Source organism: Bombus terrestris, chromosome 10, assembly GCF_910591885.1.
Source record: "Bombus terrestris chromosome 10, iyBomTerr1.2, whole genome shotgun sequence".
Lineage (NCBI taxonomy): Eukaryota > Metazoa > Arthropoda > Insecta > Hymenoptera > Apidae > Bombus > Bombus terrestris.
In genome coordinates this window covers 10785452-10804948 of record NC_063278.1, presented here as the reverse complement: position 1 = coordinate 10804948, position 19497 = coordinate 10785452, and the positions used below count along the sequence as shown (strand labels likewise).

The 19497-nt window shown below is 42.1% G+C and overlaps 1 protein-coding gene across 1 annotated transcript; it reads left to right on the top strand.

Moving 5' to 3' along the window:
• The first annotated feature begins 2826 nt into the window (after nt 1-2826).
• Nucleotides 2827-9778, top strand: LOC100644648 (toll-like receptor Tollo). The gene has a single exon (XM_003398378.4). The coding sequence runs from the start codon at nt 3717-3719 to the stop codon at nt 7644-7646; it is 3930 nt and encodes a 1309-aa protein (XP_003398426.1). The 5' UTR covers nt 2827-3716; the 3' UTR covers nt 7647-9778.
• Nucleotides 9779-19497: the final 9719 nt, after the last annotated feature.

The following is a 19497-nucleotide window of genomic DNA, read 5'->3' as shown; positions in this document are numbered from 1 at the left end:
CAAGTTTCAGGAAGTTCGATATACTGTAATGCGTTTTCGATTCTACGCGATTAGCCAAGCACTTGCGTGGTTGAGTAGTTATCGTGGTTTCAAATTGTATTTAGTTGACTTCAGGGACATCATACGCTGTGCTTCGAGCGCAAAATGAAGCAAACATGGTGTGAAATTGGGGCGAAGGAATTTTTGGACTTTTAGAATATTAACCCTTGCATCAATTTTCATAGATTTTTAATTTTACGGTACAAAGGGATCTTTAATTCTCCAGATTTTTTATTTTTGAAACAAATATTATTTTTCGTAGAGGATTTTTAATTTACTAGCATCGTAATCTCTGCAATACAATATCCCATTTATCATACAGAATTTGGTATCGCAACAAAGAAATAAAATAATGTGCTACTGTACAAAACTATGCAGTCTTTCCAACAAAAGATCAGTGTTTTAATTTTCACAATACAGTATTCTGCACTTTCTTTTAAAAAATGAAATAATTATAACAATAGAGATTATAATCTTCACAAGTGACACGAAGCTTAATTACGTAACAATTATATTGAATTTCTTGTGCACTTGTTACATCATCCGTTGATACATGTTTCAAAGGTTGTCTTAATGACATGAATGACAATTAATCCGCCAAACGTTTGACGAGATTGATCAAGTATTCCAATTGGCACACAAAGTGGTTAATCTTTGACCACGAGGAAGTGATATCAGTTTGACAACATGTAAATACGTAATGAAGTGTGGAAACCCCTAGCGTTCGAAACTGTAAACGCCTCCATTCGTCATTGTGCGCGCACTCTGCAGCTCCGAATTTATAATCCCACATGTTCATCCGGTATACTTCGCGTGATTCATCGTCTTACGTATATACATACGTGTCCGTGACAGATGAGTAACCATCTCTTCGAACGAATGTAACGAAACTATTAAATCGTCTGTTGTTTCTGATACGATGTATCTTGAATATATTGTACATATCGATAAAGCGTAGGAAGAGCTCCAATCCCTAGAACTTCCAAGTTAGAATCGCGATATGTTAATCGAGAGAATAGAGAGAGAGAGAGAGAGAGAGAGAAAGAGAGAGAAAGAGAGAGAAACAGAGAGAAACAGAGAGAAACAGAGAGAAAGAGAGAGAGAGAGAAACAGAGAGAGAGAGAGAGAGATATGGAATGAAAGATTGCTAAATAAGCCATACAGGAGTCAAACTGATCAACTTTATTAAAATAAATCGTTTTATTTTTTAGAGATTAAATAGTAATTATTTGTAGTAGATCTTTGATTATTCGATCTAATCATGATACACGTTGCTTGGATAATCCAATAGCTTTGTTTTCTTGTGAGACACAATTGGTTATTTCGTAAACTGTTTTATAAATATTGATATTCAATAGGAGCAAAAATATTTCTACGTAATTGGGTTAAACAATTTTTTTCACTGTCTTGAACGTCATACATAGTTTTGAAACGACAGGCATTAGTTCGAAGATCGTAGAATGGATGGCGTTAGAAGTATACTTGATCTTTGAAACTACCCCTGAATAGAAAAGACTTTATTAAAAAATAACGAAGAATAATAATGAGGCCATATCAAATTTTCATATAAATATTTTTATTTTATACTAGTAAACAGAAAGGACAATGATATTTGACGATCGAAGAACGTCTTAAGGATCGAGAAGCTAGAGTTTCGACTGTGAAGAAGAAACCAGACAACTTTTTCTGACAGTGTTCTCAATTCATTCACGTTAGGTTGAATATTGATACATGTTTACATTCGTTAGGTTAGAAAGTTAGTTGGAAGCTACGTGTTGGAACGTGTTAAAGTTTCTGTATCGCGAGAAGGAATATCTACAGCCAAGTGTTAATGATTCTAGATCGTTTTGGATAGAATATAGGAATAAGTGTTAATATTTTTGGTCAGCTTTGCTGACAGATTTTTAAGCGTTGTCGTTTACGAAGTTTAACGTGGAAGTGTAACAAAGTATTAACATCTAGTCGTTATTATCACTGACTACAGTTTTTAATGGAACTAGTACAAAAACACTAAGCCTGATCTTGTTATACTTTATTTCATGGTACTTATTCTTCGATATTTATTTATTATATTATTTTAAATCCTTAAAATATTTCACGATCTTTAACAAAATTATGAATATGGAGCAATTTTTTGTTCTTGCAATATGAAAATATAATAAAGTACTCGCTAATACTTATGTTATTTAACTATTGATTAATGCTGTAACATTATTAATACCGACTATGGTTTTTAATTACACTGTTATAAAAACATTTTGACTAAATCATAAAACTAACAAAATATTCTTTGGTGTCTAACCTAAACACAGAAAACCCGGCAACTCTCTGATAATTTTCAACAAAATTCCCAACATCCCCCAACGTCATCCATCCCAAACCAACAGTTTAACCCTCAGCCTCTCGAGAAGAATAAAATTCAAAGCATGACTTCTCGTCCTTCTGCCGCAGAATTTCCAAACAAACTTCCAACCAGAAAGACTTGCCTCTTCTCCCACCCTGTGTACCGGAAGCAGAGGACGCGTGTACAAATCAGCAGTAGAGCCCATAGACAACAAATCACAGGGGTTGTCCGGTCGAATGCAAAGGAACACGACGCTGCTCGTCGCTTATTAAGCACCGACAACCCCGGTGAAGGCAAGAAAGGGCCGCGGGTGGGGGAGGGAACCCTCGAAGACGGGGAGAGAAGCCGCTTGATAAATGCGCGCTCGTACGCCTAGGAACCAGTTTCGTGTTTACCTAGTAAGTAGCGTTGTCAGTCAGCTGGTTTGTTGCATCTTCGCAACGAAGCAGCCGCCCGTGGCGTAAAACGCTAGCACGCTTACTCCTTTGTGTATACTTGTTCCTTTCTCTTTGGATACGTTTGTGTGTGTTACGCAGAGAGAAAGAGAGAGAGAGAGAGAGTCGGGCGTTACTACTATAGCGTATATTCGTATTCAACGGGAGGGAATTCAGTGGGGACCGTTGGAGGGATATATACAGAGGGTGGTGGAGGCAAAATTGGCCAGTGGTGGGGAGAGGAGTGGGGGGTTGCTGCACGCCGGCAGTCATGCAGGGTGCGTGACCGTCGATGGAATAGGGATTCGGAGTCGAAGTCAGTTGCTGTCGGACGTTCTTGGTGGAACGTTGTCACGTTCTTCACTCTCCGATTGTACTTCGTACCATTGTGTACACGTAGTTTCTCACGAAGTTCGGTCTTACTTTTAAACGATCTTACTTTTAACCGCAGTCGTATTTTGAGACAAGTAGTAACCGTGACAACGTATAAAATATACAAGTGATCGAGGAATATCAAAGTTTGTGTCAGTCAGTGGTTATGATCGTTCGGTGTTTATTTTATTCGCAGGTCGAACAACATCGTTATTGGGGATTATCCGTTTTCTTATTTTAGTGTCCTTGGTCTCGTCGATCAGTGAAATCTCTGCTACGCGCTATCGACGATATCGTCAAAGATTATCTCGAAAGTTTCCACTGCTGTTTATCGGGAAAGGGGAAAACGGCGTGTAACGCGTATCCGAATCGGCTCGGACAGAAGTGGTGTCGTGACAGAGTGACTATGAGTGCGTGACGACCGGAGTGCAACGTTACGACGATTGGCTTACGCGACTCACGCGACGGAGGCGAGTCAGTTTGCGAGCTGTTGTGAGTAACGACGCGCGTGCGACAATTGCTCGGCTATGGAGTCGACACGGCTTCGTTTGGCGATGTTGGGGATCGTCTGGTCGCTGTTTTTCAACGCTGGCACGATACACGGCCGCAGCATCACCAGTCTCGAGGCACCGACTGGCTGTGAGTGGAAAAAGGACGGAGAAGATGGGGAAAAAGCTCTGGCCTGTAGGGTTAGGACTATCGCCAACGTGCCCAGCCTAATTGGCAATCTCTCGGCCATTCAAGTGGACTCGATCAGTTCTTTGGCCTTGGAATGCAGTGACGTGTTGTTCTTCGAGAGCCAGATAGACGGGCCGCACGGTTTCTTCTCCCCTCTGCCTCGTTTGGAGAAGCTTCGCGTGGATTATTGCAAGATCCGATATTTGCCAGGCGGTGTTTTCGCGTCCGCGCACAACTTACGCACGTTGTCCGTGAGAACGCACAATGGAGATTGGTCGGCGATGACTTTAGAGCTACACAGGGATTCTCTTCGTAGCCTAACGTATCTACAGCATTTAGATCTGGCTGATAACAATCTGTGGACACTGCCGTCTGAATTGCTGTGCCCGGTGCAGAGTCTCGCTACATTGAACTTGACGCGCAACAAGTTACAGGACATCGTTTCCCTGGGCTTCTCCGATTTGGTCGAGTCGTGTACGCCTAGTCTCGAGGTGCTCGATCTCAGCAACAACGATCTCAGCACCCTGCATGATCGAGCTCTGAGCAATCTGCGCAGCCTAACGGTGTTGAAGCTGCAGGAGAACGTGATCACAGCCGTGGGTGATCACGCTCTGGCTGGATTGACCGCGCTACACTCGCTCAACATGTCCAGCAACCGTCTGGTAGCATTGCCGCCGGAATTATTCTCACGAACGAAGGAATTAAGGGAGCTGATACTTAGCAATAATTCGCTGGCGGTATTAGCGCCGGGCTTGTTAGACAATCTGGACGAACTGCAGATACTGGATTTAAACAGCAACGAATTGACGAATCGCTGGGTCAACAGAGACACGTTTTCCAGACTGGTTCGACTTGTCATTTTGGATCTGTCTTTTAACGCGCTTACGAGGATCGACGCACACGTGTTCAAAGGTTTATACAGCCTTCAGATTCTAAAACTCGAGCACAACGATATCGAAACACTGGTAGATGGATGTTTCGGCTCCCTGACGAATTTGCACTCGTTGACTCTTTCGCACAATCGCATAGCGAGATTCGATCCAGCACATACGATAGGTTTGACCACTCTGAATCAGCTCTTTCTGGATACGAATAAACTCAAAACGCTTCATCGTCACGTGTTCGACAATCTAACCGGCCTGCAGGATCTTTCTCTCCGAGCAAATTATCTAACGGAGATCCCGTACGCGGTTCGCGTGCTCCACTCGCTGAAGACTCTTGACCTTGGCAAAAACCACGTGTCCAGAATCGACAATGACTCGTTCGACGGATTGAGCGAACTGTATGGACTACGGCTGGTAGACAACAAACTGGAGAACGTATCGCGCGAAGCGTTCGCCGCGTTGCCCGCGCTGCAAGTGTTAAATCTGGCGAACAATTACATCCGTCACGTGGAGCAGAGCGCGTTCGCGAACAACCCGGTGTTACGCGCTATTAGATTGGACGGGAACCAGCTAACCGAGATTCGCGGCGCATTTACCAGCCTCACGACTCTGGTCTGGCTGAACGTGTCGGACAATAAGTTGCTGTGGTTCGACTACAGTCATCTGCCGAGCAGCATAGAGTGGTTGGACATACACGCGAATCAGATAAGCGAACTTGGGAATTATTACGCGGTTAGGAATACGCTGCGTATAAAGTTGCTGGACGCGAGTTACAACCAAATCGTCGAGATCGCTGATGCGAACGTGCCTGATAGCGTGGAGACGTTGGTCCTGAACAACAACAAAATACGCGCGATCGTCCCTGGAACTTTTCTTCAGAAGAGGAGCTTGCAGAAAGTCGTATTGTACGAGAACGAGATAAGAAGCCTGGATGTGGCCTCCATAGCGTTGCAGACAGTACCGGAGGACGAAGAATTGCCACAGTTTTATATCGGAAATAATCCCATTCTGTGTAACTGTTCCATGGAATGGTTACCAAGAATCAACGAAATGGCGCGTCTTCGACAGCATCCTCGAGTGATGGACCTCGATTCGGTCACGTGCGAAATGGTTCACGCGCGCGCGACACCGCGAAGGCCTCTACTGTCACTGAAACCGAAGGACTTCCTCTGTCAATACGTGGCGCATTGTTTCGCTCTGTGCCATTGTTGTGACTTCGACGCGTGCGACTGCGAGATGACCTGCCCGGACAATTGTTCGTGCTATCACGACCACAGCTGGTCGAGCAACGTGGTGGACTGCTCGAACGCCGGTTACAAACACGTTCCTGAAAGGATACCCATGGACGCGACCGAGATCTATCTGGATGGGAACGAGCTCGGCGACCTGGGTAGCCACGTGTTCATCGGTAAACGCAGATTGGAGGTACTGTTCCTGAACAACAGCGGCATATCGGCGATTCATAATTTCACGTTCAACGGCGTGGGTGCGTTGCGCGTCCTTCACCTCGAGGACAATGCGCTACGTGAGCTGCGTGGCTTCGAGTTCGATCAGCTGGAACGTATGTCCGAGCTCTATCTGGATCACAACGCGATCGCGACCGTGGGCAACACGACCTTCAAAAAGATGAAAAATCTTGAGGTGTTGAGATTAGATAGCAATCGAATCGTCAACTTCAGGCCATGGGAGGCATTACCCAGCGTCGGGGATAGTACGCGGGTCGCTTTGGAGGGTAACGCTTGGAGCTGCGAATGCGGCAGCGCTGCTAAATTGCGCGGCTGGCTAGCCGAGCATCGTGGGGATCCCGAGAAGATGTACTGCCGCGACGGCGCCGAGACTCTGGCGCAGGCTATGAAGCGTTGCGGCGATCCGTCTACAGAGGCCGTCAGCCGTGGCATTCAGGAAATCCCTTTGCTAGGTGGCAACTTTGTGCCGCTTTTAGCGGGCGCCTTGGTGATTGTGATCGCCATTTGCCTGTTCGTCGCGCTCGCCTTCGCTTTTCGCCAGGATGTGCGTCTCTGGGCGCACGCACGTTACGGTCTTCGCCTTGGAAAAATGACCACGCCGCCGGACGAAGAAAGGGATCGCCTTTACGACGGCTACATAGTCTACAGTGAGAGAGACGAGGATTTTGTCTCCAGATTCTTGGCCGCGGAATTGGAACAGTCTGGCTTGGCTCTTTGTCTTCACTGGCGCGATTTGCCACCGGCCAGGCCGCAAGAAGCGGTACCACCGGCTGCGGCGGCAGCCAGACGCGTCGTTATCATTTTCTCGCCGGTGTTCTTGGCAAATGAATGGCAGCATACGGAATTTCGTGCTGCCTTGAGGACCGCGCTGGAGAACATCAGACCCAGCTCGAGGAAAAGACGCGTAGTCATTCTTCTGGCTACGGAAGCTCCTGCCCGCGATCCCGAATTCCAGCTACTGCTTCAAACCTGTACGGTCGTCATGTGGGGCGAGAAGAGGTTCTGGGAGAAACTACGGTTCGCCATGCCCGATTCCATGGGCAAAAGGAGAGACAGCAAGAAGGTGAACGACCGAAATCGCAAACCGGCGCGTTACACCGCCGCGCCGTCCGCTGGCGACGTATGGACCAAGCCTAATGGCGTTTTGGTCGCACCGGTGCACGCACCCACGCCAACGCCTACGCAGTCCACCTATGTCAGCTCGGCGTCCAGCAGAACGGAGGACGAGGACAGCGGCGCGGAACATCAGCATCAGCATCAACATCAGCACGGCGGTTACAGCGCGTTGCACACCGGAAACGCGCGGCCGGCGAGCCTGTCCTCGAGGGGCAGCCATCTTTACAGCACCATACCGGAACCACCGGTGCCCACTGCACCTCCTGGTGAGGTCTTGACGCATCCAGCCAATCCTCGTACTTATTTCGTCTAGTATAGACGGTCCTCGTCGTACGTCGCGCGACGATCCACGATTCACCGTGTCAGAGGCTGGACTCTGATGGAGCTTGCGATTGTAAAAAATTCGCTCTAGGGATGGGAATGAGAGTGGAACAAGGAGAGAAAGAAAAATAGGAAATGAAAGGAACAGAGAGAGAATGAGGGAACGTATGTTGCGGTAGGATATTTGTACAGTTTCGTTCGCGATGGACCGACGCGATGGCGTACACGCGACGATTCGCCCGGCGTCGCTCTGTTTGCTCTTCCACTAGAATCGGTTGATTAGGGATCTTCCTCGGTTTTCCGTGTTCCGTGTTACGGAACGAGCGAGGAGGATCGTTTATGCAGGGGTTTCGGGGTCGGGGTTGGACGTCGGTATCGAGAGTATCGCCTCGCGAGAAAGTGTTTTCCATAGGACGCGAGGCAGTCTCGAGCCTTTTCGTTTACCTCGACGAGTACGAACGCGAATATCGATAAAATCAAGAGAGCCAGGTTTATTTGATACAGGTTCCTTTGTAACAGGGAACGCACACGTGATCGAGTCATTATGTTTTCGTACTAGAGAGAAGGAATTCAAAATACAGTTTTTTCTCTTTACGACGAACATTTTTCGGATATATGTGTATGTGTACGAAGCGAAAAGAGTAAAAGCTTTAGGTGATAAAAAGAAAAAAAAAACATGGCAGTCAATGAGGACATAGAATGTAATTATTGTTCTCGTCACTCCTTTAGGGCCTAAGATGAAACAGACACACTGACAAAAAAAAGTATTAAATTAAACGCAACCCCAGAGATTCGAAGTAGATTATAGAAATTCTTCTTCGTTGTTGCACGACCACCTCGTTCAGGATTCGTCTTCGCGTGCATCCTTCGATTTCTGAAAGCGAGCGAAGAAAAGGCCAGGCCCCGAAATTCTTCTCGTCATCGGGGCTTTCGTGACGTCGAGAGTTTCGATCACGCTTGAAAAATAACTCTCACCGGCCGTGCCGCTTCGTCAGACTAGCATCCACCGATTTCACCGTGCACCTCGATCGATCGCGAGTTTTCACCTTTTTTTCTCACGTACGTTGTTATTTATTTTCCATTCGTTCGCGATTTAGCCGACCAAGCTCTGTGATTTCGTTTGTTTTACGACCCTTCGACGATTGCGATATGATACGTTTTTGTTAAGGATCAATATGTTTTCGTTTTGAAGTATGTGATTTTGTTTTACGAGAGAATTGCGAGATTATGTGTCTCTCAGAGGCTATTACGATGGTTTTTATCGAGAAACATATACTTTTCTCCGAATGATTAGAAGATTCGTAAATTATTAATCGACAAAAGTTCATGACGTTTTTTTTATTTTTTGACGATACTCTCATTTCTTTAAAAATCGTAATCTTCTAGTTATTTCAACGTTCTTCGATAACCTTTGCTCTCTACGACTTAACGCACACGACAGTGGGGCAAATTAAAGCTACTCAAAGATTTCTATTTCTCGTATAAATTTCTCCACGCACGATGTAAAATATAATTCACCCTATTCTCGTGAAAAAACACGTGAAACCATCGTGGTAGCTTCGTGTTTCTCAAAAGCGATGGATACGCTCGTATTTAGTTCCAGATTAATTTTTATTTTTGAGGACTGTACGTTTACTTCAGCGATCAAGCGTTTTTCTTCCAATACGGTGTATTTTATATTTTTCTCCCTTTCTTCCCGTAAAAGAGCGCTCGGGAACGCGATCGAGTTGGTAGCTACAGGATCATCGAAGCGTTCGAAGCGGCCCGTATACCGATCGAAAATGAAAGAGAGAAAAGACGAGAACGATACGTGTCGTATGTGTCGCGTGTGTTCTCCGTGATCCCGGGGCGCGCTCTTCTTCGTACTAATTGTATATTTTTCCCCCCGTTCTCGGGAGACGGAGTCGGCACACCCCTAGTTCTCATTCCTGTCGTTCGTTCGTCAATTCGTTAGCTAGAGAGAAAGGAATTTAAACGAATGTGTGGGAGCATTAACGAGAGAAATCGTCTCTTAGAAGCGCGTGTTCGAAAAAGAATAAAGAGAAGAAAAAGAGAAGTTACGTTGGTACATGGATCGAGGAGAAGATGAGAGAGTGTGAAAATAAAAAAAGAGAAAATAAAAGGGAAAAAAGAGGAAAAGACAGGAGACGTCTAGCGAGACACACCTCGTTCCTAAGATTCACGACTGTCTTTTGCGAGAAAAAGCAACGGTCGCCAAACGCTTATTAGTCTGTAAGTGAATACCTCCTGTAAATACTTGTGTATAATCTAACGTTGTAAATAACTTCACGCACACTTCTCGAGCACATCAAAGTGGCCAGGCACTTGTACCTATATATAGGGCTATTAAACTGGTCTCTTAAACGGGAGAAAATTTCTCCACTCTCTTCAAGGAATTTGCGGATTTATTAATTGTATTGTATTGTTGTAAATACGCTCATCGGATCACGCATATATATTATATATATATATGTATATTGTATTCACGGTATGTTACGTGATTATTAAATTAATTGCCACTTTCCATTTCAGCAAAGAACCATGAGAAATAAACACGTTTGTTTTGTAAAAAAAAAATATAAGAGAAAGAAGAATATTCTTTTGTTCCCTTGTCACTTCGCCCGTGAGAAACCATGTTCGGGTCAGTGAACGCGGCTAACTCGAAAGTTTTCCATCGGAGGAAAGCCCCGAACTTTGACGTCCTTCGCGAACTCGTTTTAATTCGTCCGACACTAATAGCTTTCTCCCCTCGTCGAACGTGGCTCCTCTTTTCACCAAGTTGCTCGCCTTCTGATCGCTTTTCTCTATCCCACCCCCTCTTCCCTTTGTCTGATCTTTTTCAGTTTCACTCTTTCTTTGTTCTTCCTCTCTTTTTCTTAACTTGAACATCGAACGTAGAAACTTATTAATATTGGTCGGTGATTGTTCCCTGCGTGAGATGGACGAGTTCCTAAAGCGCTTATTAATATTCCGCGGCTGAATGACGTGGCGGCTACAGTCATACGATAAATTTTCAGGGTGTATATCGAGCTCCATCGATAATGGTATACCTCTGGCTGCATAAACTCGTTCACACTTTCACCTGGCTGTATCAGCAAGTAGCCAAACCTGATAATGGCCAGTTATTATTCGTCGGGTTTCGAGGGAATTTTTATTAGACACTTCAAGTCTCACCCTGGGGAGGTATATGGTTTTTGTGGATGAGACGTGCGAAGATACAACACAGCATTCGCTAAACTTTCATTTTATCGTAGTTTACTATATTTTATTATACATATACATGTACGATAGGGCCGCTTGACTATAAATTTCGAAGTAGAATGGTTTAATTCGACTTTTAGAGGTTGCATTTTACCAATTAAAGACCATTACATATATCTTATAATTCGTTTCTGTTTCTTTATCATTGCTTAATACTTTTTCCGTCGCTATCTTTCTCTCCATACGGATCTTACAGTTTTACGAAAGTAGGGAACATCAAAGCATTCATAGCGATATCTTTCCTAAATTATAAAAACCGTCTCTGTGTCTCCGATTTGTAACAAGTTTCTGTAAAATGTCCATTACTCTAATATATACTTTATGTACTTTGACAAAACCAGATATAAATTACTTTACTCGTGTTATTTAATAACTTTATGTTTATGTGAATTTTATACTGTTTGGTACTTGATGGTTTAAAATGCGCGATCGTGATATCTGTCTTGATGTCTTATCGTGATATCTGTGCGCGATTCAGACCAATAGATTATTCGTTACATATTGCGAAGAAGAATCACTATCTTTCTGTCTACGAAACTCTTACTCACAGTTTTCTACTCGAGTTGTTTCCTGCTGGTTCTATTAATACGATCTATATCGAATTCGACGTGAACAGTTGGATTTAATCCGTCTGGATTAAGATTGGATTATACTGGATAAATTGAATTTCTCTCTGATAGTATCCTAAGTTGAATCACCTGGTGGATATTTCGGGAGCGTTATCGATCATTTACAGCCGTAAGTGTTTGGTTTTCGAGAAAGCATCCTCTTGAAAGGTTTCTTCAGGCTCGAATACAGGAAATAGATCCTCGACCAAGGCGCGAACACTTGAGAACGTTAGCTGCAGTGGCTCGGGAAAGTACTTGAACACTTGCCATAGAAAACCTTTATGTATGTATTTATCATATGTGTTATGTAAAGATGTATTGAAATTTGATTAGCAGTATATGTAACATAATTATCATGATTGCATTGGTAAAATTTAAAACGAATGTACGTAGAAATTGTAAGATATTTATTGCAAAAAAGAAAATTAATATACAGTATGAGTAACCTTACTAAATATTGAGGTTTGTTAATAATGAACTATTCTACTATAACTAACCATAACTATTAATGACTGTTCTATGGAATAACGATTGACACTGAGATCGACTTCCATCGAATTATTACAACGAATAATTAATTATACAAGGGTTTTTGCAAACTTGACGAAATTATATTTTTACGTCAAATATCTTGCAGCGTCTATGTAGTTATTCAGATTTATTTTGAACATTATTAATATAATCATGACAGTCTAACACATTATAATGCTGATGAAATTTCTACATTTTTCGTGTATAATACACATACACACATGATATATTTGTAAAAGACTTGGGAGCATAGGTAGAAAAAATCTGCCAGCTTTCCAAAAAAAGAATCCGCTTTACGCTAGAAACGTTTTACCGGGGATGATTAATAATGAAAATGATAAATCGCGAAAATCTGCATTATTTTTGCAGCATGTTGTGCGTGATTAATTATAAGAGCCGCTTACCTTAAGCTGTTATTTCTGTGCTATTCAATAACTAATGGAGTGCGGAGAAATTGAATCATATATCGTCAAACGATAAATCTGTTACGTATGAACGACACGTTATAGTTTCGTAACGAGTTAGCGTGTTCATTTTCAGCCTCTGAATAGGATATTTGCCTGTTCGTACTAAGGTAACAGTTATTACAGAAGCAGACCTTTATCGCGATATAAACACTTCGAAATGATTTCCAATCACTGTCTTAAATCTGTTCGAGCTATAATAGCGGAACGTTCCCTATATCGTCATACAACTCATATTCAAATACAGGGTGAGTCACGTAAAGCTTTACGAGCTGGTTTCTTCGAAACAGCTGCGAATACATAGAGATATTAAAGTTGTTGTTCCTTTTTGAAATTAAATGAGATACAACGAGGAGTTGGAATGGTAAACAACGTAAGTACCAGAAGTTTTTTCTATTTCAATTCCTCAGTCACTTGGGATGCAACGAACTTTCGGCACAAAGTATCATATTTGAAGTTTACATTAAATTTTAATCAATTTATTTGGCTGACTGTTCTAAAAAAAAACAATCGTAAGCTTTTTGCAACTGACTGTGTACACTTTGAGTAACACTTTGCATGAAATATGTACTTTCCCCATTTCTCCTTTATTAACCCTCGCGATCCAACATGGGCGTAGCATAATAACCCATAAATTTTCAAACTTATACATGCTCAAACCTTACATAATTTTCTTCCCCCAAATATAATGATTATTTATACGATAAATTATACATCTTCTGGAGCCTTAAATTAATTTACTCGGCAAGAGATTTATTTAAAATTAATACTGCTTCCTGATTATGCGAGTCGTACTAATTACTCGAACGAATTCGAGGAAACCGAAATAAGGTCGATCAGATTGAGCACAGCAGTTGACACGATGGCTCTGAACGTTAATCCGAAGCCAGGCTGGTTGGTTTTTCCTCGCGCCAGTTGTAACTCAAGCCGGGCAACGTTTTCCCACGCGTGCGCTAAATAACGCCGACATTAAGCGAGCAAGACGGCTGGAAGAAAAGCAAGAGAGAAAAAAGAACGAGAAGAAGGAGTACCGTATAGAAAGACGATGCGGAAGAAGCGAACGACACAGAGACTTGCGGCGACGGAGAAATGGCTAAGATAAGCGGAACGCGGAATAATTTATCGCGTTAGCCGTATCGCGGAAAACTGAGACGCTTCTGGGAATAAAATGTTAAATACGGCGCGTACATGCACCCTCGCCAAGAATACCTTTATCACGCCGGCCAACTTACCGAACAGACCTTTCCAACACGGCCAGCACAGCGGCCGTGATAACAACGGAAACGCCCATCCCCTCAACCTGCTGGAAATTACAGTCCCGCGAATACCGAGCCACGAAAGTGTTTAACCCTTTGCAGTCTTGTGTCATACTTTCGTTTATGGCAACGCGTGATTTCGCAGGGTAAAGGTGTTAGGTTGAGAATTTTAGGGGTTCGTATTTGGGATATTTTTAAAGGAATACGATTAACACTTCTTGGCGTGGACTTTTGACTTAGGAATTTTATTTATTTGGAATTCTTTTCGAACGATTAAAATTTCTTGGGACGAACTCTTAAGTTAGGAATGTTAGGTTCCTATATGGAATTTTTTCAGGGCAACGTGATTAAAATGTTGCAGCAAGTAACTGTTAGATTTGGAATCTTTTAATTTATTTGCGATCCTTCTAGGGATGCGATTAACATTTCTCAGAGGAAACTTTTAGATTAGGAATTTTAGCTTCTATTTGGTATTTTTAAAGGGGAGTGTGATATGCGGATAAGATACGATGCCTCCGACGCTAATTAAATACGAAGCTGTCAATCAATCTTATAATTCTGAACGATTCGAGATCTATCACTCGCTCTACTTTATCTCAAAATCGAGTTGAAAGACGCTTAAACTTATTCCCCTTTATCATAAAACCACCCTTTAACATACTCTTCCTCTGCAATCTTCATCAGGAACATCACGCATGATCTCTTCTCTCTTCCCAACGAGACTCGACATTATGCGGGCTATATCGCACATATTTAATTCTCTACACCGCATATACGCGATGAGAGACCTACGCAGTCGACTGTTTGACCGCAAAGGGTTGCAACCCCTGGCGCAACCTGAACCATGAGAAGCTTGAGCTGGGTATCCGAGAATTTCACGCGCGTTACACCGTCAGGTCACGTCCTCCAGCAAGATTCGAGAGCATAAGTTACTACAGTTGGTTCGTAAGAGGATGGGTTTGGATCGGCTTTTAAAGCGTCGTTTTCTCTCTCTCTCTCTCTCTCTCTTTCTCTTTCTCCATTTTCCACAGACTGAAAAAAGGTCTTACCCCTTCTCTCTTATGAAGGTAATAGTTTTATCAAGAGGCATGGAGATATACAAGCACGTTGCCAGAAAATCCCAAAGCGGCGCGGTATTAAGCGGCGAGGGTGGCGCGCGTGCACTACACCACGAGTCAAATATTTGAATGGCCGCGGGCCACGAATACTAGAAAAGAGCCGTGGTGAGCACAGGCTAATGACATTATGACTTTAGGATGCTCTCGGGCAAATTACATTTGCCGGGCGGGTTGCGCCGCGCGGCCAGCAAATGGAATAATAATAAGAGCATGCTGATATCGAGCGGAATAGTGGGTCATATAGACGCGTTTAATAATCAAAGTAAGCCGTCCGCGAGGTCCGCCCCCGTTAAGTGGATCGATAATTTAAGGCTTTTCGGCGGCAACGCTGACGAATTCAAGCGTTACCTTACAGTTTCAAATTGTTGTTCCATCATTGTTCTGGACGAATCATTGTTCCATCAATTGTAAGATCAAGATCGTAGTTGGCTTGAACAGACGACTGACGGCTGAATTAGTGACGATCCTGACAAACGTTTGGCGACTCTCTTGGTTTGCTGTAGGAATATTATTACGAAATTTGGTGGATTTGTGGTAACGGTAACTATATAAATTCGACCAAATTGTACGAATTAATGGTAAATTAATGACTAGAAGGAGTACTTGATAATTCGTTATAGAGTTACGAGATCGTAAATTTAAAGTATACTATTAAAGTTAGTATAAAAGTATATAATTGAAGTATTATCTTCCTATGAAAACTTGCAATAGAAAGAAATTTACTTTTAAATTTTTATCTCCTTGCAATTTGCTTGAACTTTATTATCTACCTATTTATTATCAAACAAGGGAAGACTCAATTGGCTCGAATTTAATTAATCGGCGTATAAATATCATAATGAAACACAATGATGTGCAAATATCGCTTGTTAGAATTGAAAAAAGAACGAAGCAGTCCGTACATTCTGTTTCGAAACACAAATTGCCAGTGTTGGAAGATATGTTGCGTTAACTAGGTTCCAATTAGAAATGGAAATTAGAGCGATCGTCAGAGAGACTTAATCGTTAGCTCTATAACATGTACCTATAGCTAGAAAAGAATGCATTCGTGCACGAGTCATGGGAAGATATGAACAATGCCTACGGCATAATTATGAATTAATTGGACTCCGGTAAAACACGTGTAATAATCAATGAAAACTACTTCGTACTAGACGAGTTAATATTTGTTATACGCTACAATTGTAACGTGAAATATTTAGAAGCTCGCATCTGAAAGGCGTAACAACTTTGCAAGATCAAACTACTTAACTATTGACGATTGCTCTTCTATTAGAATTTTTTTTGTATTTACGATTCTACTAATATTATTAGTGAAACTTTACGCGCCACAAGTTACGAGGTTTTAGTATTAATTGGATCGTGTTACAGTAGCAAAACAAATGAAGTTTTTAAAGTAAATTTTATAAATTACAGATCATTTAATTAAACTAAATTTGTAAGAAAATAATCTATAATTCGATACTTGTAACTTGCCAATACACTAACGTTATTAGTTAGTAAATTATTATGCAGGAGAATCCAGACTATCGAATTCGACGTCGAAATATTGGAGTCTTCGATCGAATTTCACTTAATTATGAACAACGGTAGATTTCACAACTGGTAGTCACTTAACGAGTACGATAGAATAAATGTAACGAAATGAAAAATCTATATCGTATAATGAGAACTAATAATTCTATCCAGGCGATTTTTAAATTAATCAAAGTTCATCGATAGTGATTTTGATCGTTTATATGCAACTTTAATGAACAACCATTGTTAACGAAGAGTTCCTCTCTTCATCGACTACGTACAATATACAATTGAAAAAACGTTGAATAAGAATTGGACGTTCAAATTGGAAACTGATGCCGCGTCAATTAACCAACCTATCGGTTACAATTTATTTGGATCGTTATAGAAATTTTTCATCGATGGAAATATTCAACTCTTTCAATAAGGTTCCCGAGCAAACAATAGGTTTCTTTTTCAGGCAATGCGGACAGATATTGTCTGTCAGATTGACTCATAATACATACATACAAAAGGCGGTTCTTCGTTATGAGGAATCTTTATTTTTGACAAACAATGTACGTAACTTAATACCTTCAGATTTTCATCCATTGCCAAACACCAAATTTTTCACAAAAGTAAATCTTCTGTTCTCTTATTATCACAAAACCAACACATTAGAAATCCAACAGATCAATTCTCTTGAACGATCTCTCGAACTCGTTATATAGACACATATCAGCGTTCGGCTTTTTAAGGAACAGACGACAAGTTTCCAGTATATTTATCGTCGGAAGATAACATAAATAATTGCAAGTCACGAAATGATTATAAAAAAAAAAAATATTTATAGAAATTCCTTTATTGCCAAGGCCATCGTGAATCGCGTACAGAGTACAGTCCTCGAAACTACCTCACTCGCTATCCTCGCCAATTTCTGAGAAAACAGCAACGTAAAAAGAATGAACGGAACAACATCCCTTTTTCCCAGTCCATTCGATTCGTCTGTGAATCTCCCATTCGGTTCGCAGGACGTCGAACGACACAAGATAAACGCAGCCATTGAAGGGGTGGGAACCATCGTCGGCGCTCGTCCGAAGAAGCCGATAGCCACGTTGTATGCGATATCCAGGTACAGTCTCGGCGTTATCGAGACACCGGTACACCGTACGCCACAATTTCGAGGGTCATTTATTTTCGACAGGGTTCGCGGCAGGCTTAGCCATCCCGCTGTTTCTCCGCATATACGAGTGTCTTCCATTCCACCTCTTCCACTTCTATTCCTTTATTTTCTTCTCATCCTTTACCCTTCCATTTTATTTCCCTCTACCCCTTTTATCCTTCATTGCTCTTTTTTTCTTGGTTTCCACGCGATGCAGGCAAGCGGAGGCGCCGCCGCATCAATCAACTGTCGAACGAGCGACCGCTAATTGCACCGGCCATAATATCTTGATCAATCGAGTGTGGGGCGTTGGAATTAATTAGAACGATGACGTGCTCGATGGAACGATGTAGTCCCGGAGGCGGACGTTCCTGCAACGTGGCTGGTCAGATAGCCTATCTTAAGTGAGCAGTTTCCACTCTCGCTCGGCTTGGCCGGCATCAGAAACAAGAAACGCTACCCCCGGATAAAAGGAACAAATTGCGCCGCCCGTGGTGAGTTTGGCGCCTGCCCCTGCCAGCTCCCAGCCTCTGCCTCTTACTCTCGAGCTCTCTTTTCCTTTTCGTCCTCGTCTCGTCAACAGGATTAAATATGATTCCGAGATAAATTCGCGACACGTTCTTTCCTCGTTCACTTCGATTCTTACCAACGCCCTGCCGATAAGCAATTTTATCAGCTCTGATCGATTCTATTAAGCTCGGCAATGGGAAGCTTAGGCTTCAAGTATATAGTCTTTGGCTCTTGACTTAGATGATGGGGTGTGGCGTTAAGCTTTTGTTTGATATTTATGGAAAGGGTGTTGAAGATTCATTGAACGACCTCGTATTTTTTGGAGGCAGATTGTTTGATTCGTTGGGGAATTTTTATTGCAACTTTGAGTTTGTTAATAGGTAGAGTCGAGAGTTCTTTGAATAATGGAAAGTTTTGAAGAAAGTTTGTAAAAGTATAGAAGATTCGATGTATTCTTGTAAGAATACTTTTATCAATATCACAGGTTAACATTCAGCCAATGCAATGTTTTATTTGCTATTTTGTATTTTTTGTATTACTGTATATTATTAAATTTTGTTTTTTAACATTGTGAAAATTTCAGAAGATTTAGTAAAGACGAATCAGAATACGCAGAATTTAATTTCAGTCGTTTTAAATCACGAAAATTCTGTTACGTCTCTAATTTGTATATAATAGATTTAGTAGAAATTATTTTATATACGCTTGTTATATAAATTTTCAGAAAAAAATTGTTTTCTTAGATACATGTATTGCTCTTCTAACGAACCAACCATGTAACGCACGTCCTTCAATAACATTATTTCCACAACATTTACGCAATACTTCACTGCTCGTTTAATCTCTTACCATACGAAAAAATAAACAATCCCCTCCATCGAATACTTGTAATTTGTGCCGTTCGCTGAATGACACGAAATTCTTCAGTCGTAATTTAAACTCGTGCGTGGAAGGTCGTCACAAACGCTGTCCAAACAACGCGAAAGCAAACCAAAAAACTACAAAAATTCCTCTTCCACTCGATCGACGATCACCGTTGGAATTATTACTTTCTGAAATCGCTGATCGTCAAACACTCGACTTATCCACAGTCGATCGAAGACTTTTAGCCTCGAGGATGCGTAATGTATTTTGACAGGCGCGTCCTGGAGGATCGACAACGTCGAATTCGTAATTGTAGCGCGGCCTCTTGCACGTCTCAACGTTTCTCCAGAGTCATCGTCGCGTCACAGCCCGAAATTACAAACTTATTCTGTATTAAGTGGCCATTCTACGACCCTCCTCTCGCTTACCTTATTAGGAATGATTACGCCATAACAGCCATCAACTCAATTTCCCTGTGCCGGGTCTTCGTCACATCGAAATTCTGACGAGTCCGGAAAAAAATGCATCGTAAGAGACGGTATAACGGAAAGAGAAAGAGAAAGAGAAAGAGA